Source organism: Amblyomma americanum, chromosome 8 (genome assembly GCF_052857255.1).
Source record: "Amblyomma americanum isolate KBUSLIRL-KWMA chromosome 8, ASM5285725v1, whole genome shotgun sequence".
In the NCBI taxonomy this organism is placed as follows: Eukaryota; Metazoa; Arthropoda; class Arachnida; order Ixodida; family Ixodidae; genus Amblyomma; species Amblyomma americanum.
This window is the reverse complement of record NC_135504.1, coordinates 127,071,756-127,081,293: the sequence shown is the minus strand read 5'-3', so window position 1 is coordinate 127,081,293 and position 9,538 is coordinate 127,071,756. Positions and strand designations below refer to the sequence as shown.

At 42.5% G+C, this 9,538-nt stretch overlaps 1 protein-coding gene across 1 annotated transcript; it reads left to right on the top strand.

Annotated features, from left to right (window-relative positions):
• The first annotated feature begins 516 nt into the window (after nucleotides 1-516).
• LOC144102759 (uncharacterized) lies at nucleotides 517-6,727 on the top strand. The gene is made up of 5 exons (XM_077635937.1): nucleotides 517-594; nucleotides 680-839; nucleotides 2,316-2,381; nucleotides 6,348-6,412; nucleotides 6,596-6,727. Exons 1-5 carry the CDS (start codon nucleotides 517-519, stop codon nucleotides 6,725-6,727), a joined length of 501 nt encoding a protein of 166 aa, XP_077492063.1.
• Nucleotides 6,728-9,538: the final 2,811 nt, after the last annotated feature.

The following is a 9,538-nucleotide window of genomic DNA, read 5'->3' as shown; positions in this document are numbered from 1 at the left end:
ACCGCATCCGTCACACACATCACTCGTCGCGATTCCGTGACGCACCCGTCGTTCCCCGGGCCACACGCAGCCAATGCGCGCGCGGAGGACCATTGCACATTAGCCCTGTCTACATGAACCCGATAGAGTCGAGTAGAGTTAGCTTGTCGGGTAAAAAACCAGTTGCCGGGTTCATGTAGACGCTGTCGGGTCGAGTAAAATAAGCGGCAGAGCGAGTCGAGTTAACTCGCCTGCAGGGGGTAGGTTAACTCGCCTGACCCGCCTTTCCAAAAACCATGTATACGCAGTCGGGTCAGGGAGTCGGGTAACGGGGAACTCTGGGAAAGATTTCGGTCATGTGACCAGTCGACCAAAATGGCAGCCGCCGTCGGTCCCCGCGCTGTTTCCACCCGAGCTTCTTGGACCGACCGGGAAGTAGAATGTTTTTTAGCGCTTATCAGTGAGAAAAAAGTGAGCGAGGCGCTGGACAGCAGACGGCAGCGCAATCAAGATGTTTTCAAAGATCTGCAGGCCGAAATGGCAAATCTCGGCTACCACTGGACGTGGCAGCAGTTGCGGAACTGCTGGAAGAATTTGAAGAAGCGATTCACGGCCGTGAGTATAAACATTCCCTCAGCCGAATTTCGACACCCATACGGAATGATACGACGTTGCAGCACAATTCTGTCTTGTGTGACAGGAACGGTTGGAGCAAGAGAGAAGTGGAGCTGCACCGTCGGCTTGGAAGTGGTATGACCACATGAGCGCGCTTCTCAGCCACAGGCCGATGGTGCAGGCTCGCGAGTACGGCGTGGACTCGCAAGATGTCCCACCAGACTACGGCGACAACTCGCAGCTAGGCAAGTATACACCCAAATGTGTTTTCACGCTCGTTTACTTTTATGTGATGTAGCATGTCAGCAGCGCCGAAGTCGGCGACTCGGTGCTGCGTTGTTTTGGTGAGCGCTGATTTGAATGCCGCAACGTAGAGCGGTTAACGCAGTTTCAATCAGCTTTCGCATTTCTAATAGCGTGATCATTTACAACCCCCTGGAAAGCGGCAGCGCTAAGGAACAAGGACGAAAGAGAGACACGAGAACGCACGACAAGCGCTGATCTTGTCTCTCTCTTTCGAACTAGTTGCTTCGCGCTGTCGCTGTCCATGATGATTCACCAACTAGCCCGCAACAAGATATTAGTCCTACATTAAATGCTATGTAAACAAAAAAAAATCGATTCCAGAAAACGTATAATCGTAAGGACAAATGCGGCACTGCTGATAACGAGTGCACACAGGTACTCTTGAGCGAGACACACAAAAATTCTTGTTTCCAGTAAAGAGCCTCAATAAGCTGACAACAGAATTTGTTCCTTGACAAATCCACTGGGCATGCAGCGGGGCTGACTTAATTTTTTTTATCATGCAATCATGTAACTGTGCAGATGTATTTGACAAATAACCAAGGTGCCCTGCACATGTCCCTAACATGAAATGCTCTTTGCTCCTAGTGCACGTTTTCATTGACTGCAGTACGCACCAACAGCTTTGAAAATGCAGTGGCTTAAAATTTGTGTGCCTCAGCACAGTTCCCCTTAAAAGCGAACTCTTAAGAGCACATTTTCTTTGGCATAGATTATTATTGTGCTTTCATGAGACATGGTTAATCTCATCCAAATTTCACTGCACTGACATAGTACACGGGCCTCTAGCATTTCGCCTCCATTGAAATGCATTTGCCGCGGCAGGAATCAAACCCACGTCTTTGGGCTCAGCAGCCCAGCACCATGAGCACTGAGCCACCACGGTGGCGTTATATACTGATGAGGTATAGACAGTGTTGAAAGGCTGATATCTCCAAAAGGAAAGTTCAACACTTCTTGCTAGTTTTTGCCTGCGGGGCTGAAACTTGGAAGCTAACAAATAAACTAAAAAATAATGAAGGGCTGTACAATGAGTTAAGGAAAAAACAATAAGTGTAATGTAAAAAGGACACAAGAACATTGTGTATGAGAGAACATGAATTAATGCTATCTCAGTTCATTAAGAGCAGGAAATAGACATGGGTGAAACATGCAATATATAGCATGGTGTCTTTGAGTGACTGTCAAGGCAAGGCACAAGTAGTTAAAGTTAGTAGAGAGTCTGTTGCAGTAACGAAGCAAGGAAGTTTGCTGGTAACAGGGTAGGCATGCTAGTTGCAAAGAAGAGGTGATTGGAGATAGAGGGCCTATGTTGTGCAGTGAGATGGGATGGCATCTTACAATCTTTGGACTGCAAGATGTGCAATTTCAGCGCTTTTGGCTATAGGAGCAGTGATTTTTTTTCTGTTTTGCAGATATCAGCGATGCTGACACCAGGACCGAGGAGGACGACGCTGATATCCTTCAGGAACAAAGTGAACGTAAGCTTGGGCAATTTTTAAGCACTAGATGGCATTTAATAGCTCGGCTGCAGAACAAAATTGGTTCCCTGGGCCCATGTTCACACTTCGATTTCTCGTGGTATTGATCCTTTGAGGTGCTCAACAATTGGCTGAGGCAGCGGAAGTGGATGTGCTGCTCAGCTGCACTGCAAAGTGTCGTCGGACCAGCCTTGAAAATAGTGAGGTATACGTGATTATATTTCCAGACATCGTTTGAGTGGGATGGTGTGGATTCCATTGGCGCAGAGTTTTGTTTCCAAGGTTACTGCATTTTGTTTTTTATATAAACAGTTTACTGTGGCACCGTTCAGGCTTTTTACCCGCAGATGCAGACGATGCAAGTGCTGCAACTGCTTCCGCTGCTTCAACCAATCAAAGAATGCTTGCGAGTCTCTCGAGAGGTCAGAATTAGAATATTTGCCCTGCTTTATGCTTCCTGCATACTTCCTGCGTACCATTTTGATTCAGTAGTTTTGCATCTCTATGTGTAGCTGAAGATAGAAAAAGACAGCCTCATTTCTTTTCTTGTTTATCCAATAATTGTTCAAATATAACAAGAAATGACATCTTGAGTTTTTCGAGATGAAGACAAAAACATATTTGCTTCAATTTTTTAACAGAACCAACATGCACCGAAACTTGAATCTATACCTACTAGCCATGTAGCCAATACGAAAGCAAATTTTACTCTGCCTGTCATTTTTCTGCTGAGCTTCCCTTTTGATCTGTTCTGCATCTCTCCTCAGTGAAGTACTTTCTACTACGGTCCACCTCACACAGCTACGCCATGATGTTGTGTCCCGGTGATGCACGAAATACCTTGGGGTGTCACCGGGTGTATCAAAGGGTATCAATTTGGGCTATGCTCCCATGACTGAATGTTAGTGCTGCGTCTAAGATGGTAGTTCGGATGTGTGGCTGGTAAGGAAGGCATTCTTTGGTGCACATTCCCAAACTGCATGGTTAAATAACTCGTAAGTATTTTTGCATCTCCTGTAGAAACACTATTCTAGAAGCTTTGGTTGTGCATTGCGCTACTTGCTGGGGAGCAGGCTTTGTGGTGTGAAGAACTGATTTGAGCGAGTACCTATGCAGGAAAGGCTTGTTCATCATCTGGCTCTTGTCAGCGCAGCAGGTGCCTCAGTCTTTTGAACACAGCATTTGACAGACATTGCTGTTGATAGCCAACATGTGGAAATACCTGCGCAAAACAGCCTTACGCATAATTTCTATGTGCCCACTAAAAAGCAAAAGAAATGTTTAAATACATCCATACAAAAGCGAGGTCTTACGCTTCACGTGAGGCAAGAATAGCGCAGAATAAAAGTGTCAGCACTGAATAAAACATGCATAGTGCCTTGCTTGCATTGCCTGGAGGCTGTCAATGGATCAACTGTGTTTATGAAATTTCCAGTGTTTTTTTTTGGCATTTTTTCCATTGCAGAAATGTGAGCAAATGGAAGCTTCAAAGAAAATAGCTTTGAAAAAAAAAAGGCTGTCCTGGCTCTATTAAAGGGCAGAAAAGCATGCGAGACGCTGAATAATATTCATGAAAGTTTTGGAATTTGATATTAGTAAAAAACCAAAAATCAATTTTTTTTTTCTTGCACTTTAGTCTTTCCTGCATCCTGGAAGAACATGAGGTGGTTCATATTAATCCAGGGCTCTCCAGTATGGCACATCTCATGGCCCATTTGTTGCTTTCGAATGTTAAACCCAAATACCGTACCATTCCACACATACTATGTTCTCTCCCTGTAAGGGGCAATGCTAAGCTGCTCTAAATGATGCAAGTGCCTGCCAAATGCCCTCCATTCCACTTGTATTCTCCTGGCTATTTCACTGTCATGGTCCAACTCTACGGTCATTACTTGCCTAAGATAGATGTATTCTCTTACAGTATACAATACTTTGCTGCCTATCTTTAACTGTTTGTCCCTTGCCAAATTACTGGACATGACTTCAGTTTCCTTCTTATTAACTTTTAGCTCTACCATTCTGCTTGAATATTGAGGCCCGAGTCATGCACTGGGACTCCTTCTGAGTTACGTCGCTGGACAACATGAGCAAATCGGAGGTTCCTAGGATTTCCTCCATTAATTTTTATCCCAAGCTCATCCCAGTCCAATCCTTTGACTCTTGTAAACATGCAGTGTATAGCATCAAAGAGCTTATGTCGCCTTACTCTACACCCTTTTCAATGAGCATTTTGGTACATTACTCTACCCCCCAGACCTTGTTGTTCAATTTCCTCACACCCATTCTTTCTTTTTCTGGTGGAGAATTGTGGCGGTACAAGGATTTGAACCATGGGTCTCCTGCACGCGAGGCGGATGCTCTACCTCTGCGCCAGCGCAGCATCCACTGAACTGGCCACTATAGTGGCCACTGTACTGCACCCTGAATGCCTAGTGGCATTGCTGGTGCTCATCTGTATGCAGCAGTAATGAGAGAACAAGAGTAGCAAACGAATTTTTTAAAAGAAAAAGTCATTCAAACACAGCACAAAGCTCTTATACATATGCTATTAGGAAGTGTTGTCAAAGTAAAGTGATGCAACTTGCTATCTTTAAGTGTGGTTGTTTGCAGAATCCTGATGTGTTGTATTGCCAGGAATATTTAGGTAGTGCAAACTTAAATACATATGTGACCAGTGTTTCGACAAAAAAAACTTTCTTTTTATAGTGAAAGGAGCAGTGTGCATGTGATAAGCATTGCTGAGGTGGTCAGAATTTATGCATACTATGGCATTTTCCCATTCTGGTAATTTTAATGTTTTCATCTAAAGTGTGTGTAAACTTTGTACCACAAGGTCTCGTGGACTAAGTTTCACTTGCACAAGGTTAAGGGTGAGTATGTGCCTGCAGTGTTTCACTTTTTTTGACCTCTAATTGAAAATTGTCTCTCGGTTTATTGAACATGCCTAAAGCTGTTACCTCACTTTGTAAACATGGACATTGCTATGTATCACACAGAAATGTTACTAGTGAAAGGGGGACATCACGACACAGGACGTAGTCTCAAATTCCAGGTCTAGTACCTTGCCACAGCATCTTTCCTCTCTTTCGGAGTCATAGCATTCTAGAATGTGTTTTCCAAAAAAAAAAAACAAATTGCCTGGGCAAGCACTGGCAGCAGGAGTCTGAAGTTATTGCTGCATCCAAAGAGTGTTATATACTAGAATGATAGTCATGACGCATAAAATCAGAACTGTCTTCAATTTCCAACCTGCATGGACTCAGAACACTGGTTCTTCTAGCAAAGAAAAAGTAAACAATGTGCAAAGAAGTGAGCACCCTGGTATACGTAGTATGTGTGCTGTTCAAGAACATGAGGCAGTGTTTATCTGTTCAATAAAGGGGTCAGCTGGCAGGATGCTATAAATGTAATGGGTGCTTGTCACATTTGAGTATGGCTATGTTTTAGGATATGCATAAACACACAGGTAAAGCTGTGAGCAGTTTTCAGAAACTTTTTAGGATTCGCGCTGCACGCAAAAAGAATGTCGGTGATGCATGGAAAACCCGCGGAAAGGACGCGTTCACAAGCAGAAGTACACAGGGCAAAGTTGCCCTGTGTACTTCTGCTTGTGAACGCATCCTTTCCTCTGGTTTTCCACGTATCGTGCAGCAACCGGCCCAACAAGCTACGCTTCTTCAATAGAATGTCCGTGACAACTGCTAGTACCCATTCTTTTTTTTTTTACACCAGCAACAGTGTCCTGTGTGGAAGCTTACCTGTAGCACTATTTCATTTAAGCTCCGTGTAGTTTTCATGCAAGAATTGATTGCTTCAGCCACAGCACGTATAAAAAGTTAAAAGTTCAAACCTGTTTTTAGCAGACCTGCCTTTTTTTGCTCTGCAATTCTTTATTTTTCAGCAAAGTGTGAATAGTCCACGAAGGAAAGTTGTGACCATTTGCATGTGTTTTCCTTCTTTTTTTAGCAAGCACCTCAAGCAGATCACCGCCACAGAAACGACGCCGCATGGGAGGGGCGAAATTGGAAAAGGTGCTCTTAAATGTGCAGCGTAAAAATGAAGAATTTTGGACGAAGCAATCAGAGATACAATTTCAGCAACAAAAACAACTGCTTGCAGATGAGAACAAGCACATGCAGGAGCTCCTGCAAGGTGTTTCCACCACCTTTCTGCAGGGCACACAAACTTTAATGGGGCAGTTTTTTTCTCAACAGGCAGCATTGGTGGCATCCCTACAACACATGCCCAACTTCCCACAATTTATGGGACCACCAAACATGAACTTACAACACCAATTTCCGCCACCGCCGCCAGCCACCAACACACCACCAACACCTAAACACTGAGGTGAACTAAACCCGTGACATTGCCACCATTTTTAAGTTTCATTTAATCACTTCCAGAGTAAAAAATAACGACTGATGCCTCCTTAACGTGCAGCAGCCTCGGAAACATTAAAGGGACACTGAGGACAAATCCATCCAATCATTGTTTTTGATACAAATTATGGTTTATGGGGGTTTAACGTCCCAAAGCGACTCAGGCTATGAGGGATGCTCTAGTGAAGGTCTCAGGAAATTTCGACCACCTGGGGTTCTTTAACGTGTACTGACATCGCACAGTACACGGGCCTCTAGAATTTTTCCTCTATCGAAATTTGACTGCCGCGGCCGGCATCGAACCCGCGTCTTTTGGGTCAGCGGCTGAGCGCCATAACCACGGAGCCATCGCGGCGGCTGATTCCTTGCCTCTTTCTGGCTGTATTGGCATTTCTCTAACACCAAAAGATGCATTTGTAGCAGAGAAAATTGGATTTTAGAAATTTGCCAGTAGTCAATTCAAATTCGTGACATCTGTACTTTCTGCCACCGGGCTGCCATCGTGTGCAAGTGAATGGTGGTGTAGCTTAGCTTCTGGGATCCGCGCCCAAAAATCTGTGTTGATACATGCATTCCACTTCCGAAATAGGCCGCTGACGGCAATGCCTGTTTTTCTTTTCCAGCTTACAGAAAGCTCCAATTTTGGTGTTAATGGTCTCTTTGTAGTTTGAGCACGGTACAGTTACAATACAGGCCAGCTTCTATTTGTCCTCAGTCTCCCGTTAATCTACCCTAATACCTTATAGGTAACTGGAATCGCCTGCCCCATGAAATTGTTGAGTGCCGTTCCGAGTCTATGTTCCGCGCGTTGCTGTCGGATGTATGAGTGCGCAGTTGGCTTTCTTTTGGCTTTTTTTAATCACGCGGTCTTCGTTCTTGTTGGTCCAGCATCATTTGGTCAGTTGGCTTTTTTTTCGTCATGTCTTTTTGTTGTTTCATATTTCATTCATTTTGTACTTGCTGTGTCATGCCTTGTTGTATTGCTTTTTTTTTCTTCCTCTTTTTTTTCTGGCCTATTCTTCTGTTATGTATCCTCATCCCCCCTGCAATAATGCCTTCGGGCGCTGCAGGTATTTCCAATAAATAAGGATGTGCAATATTATCGCAAACAGTATAAGTGCAATATTAGATTCCTGACAAGTCAAAAGTGTGCAGTAAGTAAATGTACTCTTTTTGTTTTTAATAATATGCTCCTATCTTCATTATTATTATTATCTACCGAGGCAGTGGTATATCTTGCGTCCTTGTTCAGTTTCATTTTGTGTGATGTGTTTGTCAGTTCCTAATTTGTTTACAAGATAATGGCAATGTTTTTTTCAGATATATATATTAAGAGTATTAATGAAGCTTGCTTTTTGTTGGTTTCGTTTAATGAACTATATTAATGCGTGCTTTCTTTTAGTACTTGCCAAAGGTCATTTATTTTCCTTCACCAGACAGGTACAAACTGTGTGACCTGTTTCTCAGTTCCTAATTTGATTTTAAGATATTTTTGGTAACCTTGTTTCAAATGTGATAACCTTCAGTTTTAATGATACCAGCTTTTTGTTGGAGTCTTTTAATGAACTATATTTCTGCATGTTTTCTTGTATTGCTTGCCGAAGTCATTTATTTTGCTTGACTGGAGAGGTACAAACTATGTGATATGTTTCCCAGTTCCTAATTTAATTTAAGATTTTTGATAATCTTGTTTCAGATGTGTGTTAATCTCGAATTTTAATGACATCTGCTTTTTGCTGGTGTCTTTTAATGAACTATATTAATGCGTGCTTCCTTTTAGTACTTGCCAAAGGTCATTTGTTTTCCTTCACCAAAAACGTACAATCTGTGTTTCTCAGTTCCTAATTTGATTTTAAAATTTTTGATAACCTTGTTTCAGATATGTGATAATCTCGAATATTAGTGACATCTGATTTTTGTTGCTGTCTTTTAATAAACTGTATTTATGCATGCTTTCTTTTTATTACTTGCCAAAGAATGACATTTAGTATTTTGCTTCACCGGAGAGGTACAAACAGTGGTGTGTTTATCTGATGTGAAAACAATAGCGATCACATTAATAATCAGGGGTCCTCCTGACACTTTGACTTCTGCACCCTTTTGTGTTGTTCGAAAACGCATTTATATTTCTTGTATGTGGTTTCTGAGACAAATAAAAAAGAAGATCTACATTCCAAACACGGCTGTATAATGTATTTATTTATCACATTACCCAAAGTGCCTGTTTGGCAGTACAGTGGAGGGAGAGAGTTACAACATAATCATACAATATAGTGGCAGGGAAAAAATTCTCACGGAAAATACATTGCAACGTAATTTGATACAAACACAAGCATAAAATTACAGCAATGCGGCAAACAATTCATTAGATTTTGTTGAAATGACTTCCTGGGGCAACTTATTCTATTCATTTATTGTTTTTGGAACGAATGACATTTTTAGTTAATCAGTAGTGCATTTAACTTCTTTTACTTTGAAAGTGTGGTCCCTTTTTGCAGACATATAGTCTGGTGGAAATAATGGTCACGGTCAGTACCTGTTTTAGAATGGTATATAGTTCGGAAGAATTTCTGCCTAAGTACATACCTGCGTCCCTGCAGTGAAACCCATCCGAAAGACTTCTGCGTTGCTGACACACTGAAATTTTTGCTGTAAGTATTTAAAACAATGTGGACAGCCAGGATTTGGGCCTTCTGTAATTTATCAATATTTTTAGTTTCAGGGCCCCATACTGTGCACGCATACGCATACTGTGCACGTATAGGCCTTACGTTAGTT

What these genes read in the sequence shown, in the direction of transcription:
- LOC144102759 (XM_077635937.1), top strand. Translation starts at nt 517, where the DNA reads ATGGCAAATCTCGGCTACCACTGGACGTGGCAGCAGTTGCGGAACTGC. An exon ending in TGAAGAAGCGATTCACGGCC is followed by an intron (nt 595 to 679) that starts GTGAGTATAAAC and finishes CTTGTGTGACAG; the next exon opens with GAACGGTTGGAGCAAGAGAG. An exon ending in GAGGGGCGAAATTGGAAAAG is followed by an intron (nt 6,413 to 6,595) that starts GTGCTCTTAAAT and finishes TTTTCTCAACAG; the next exon opens with GCAGCATTGGTGGCATCCCT.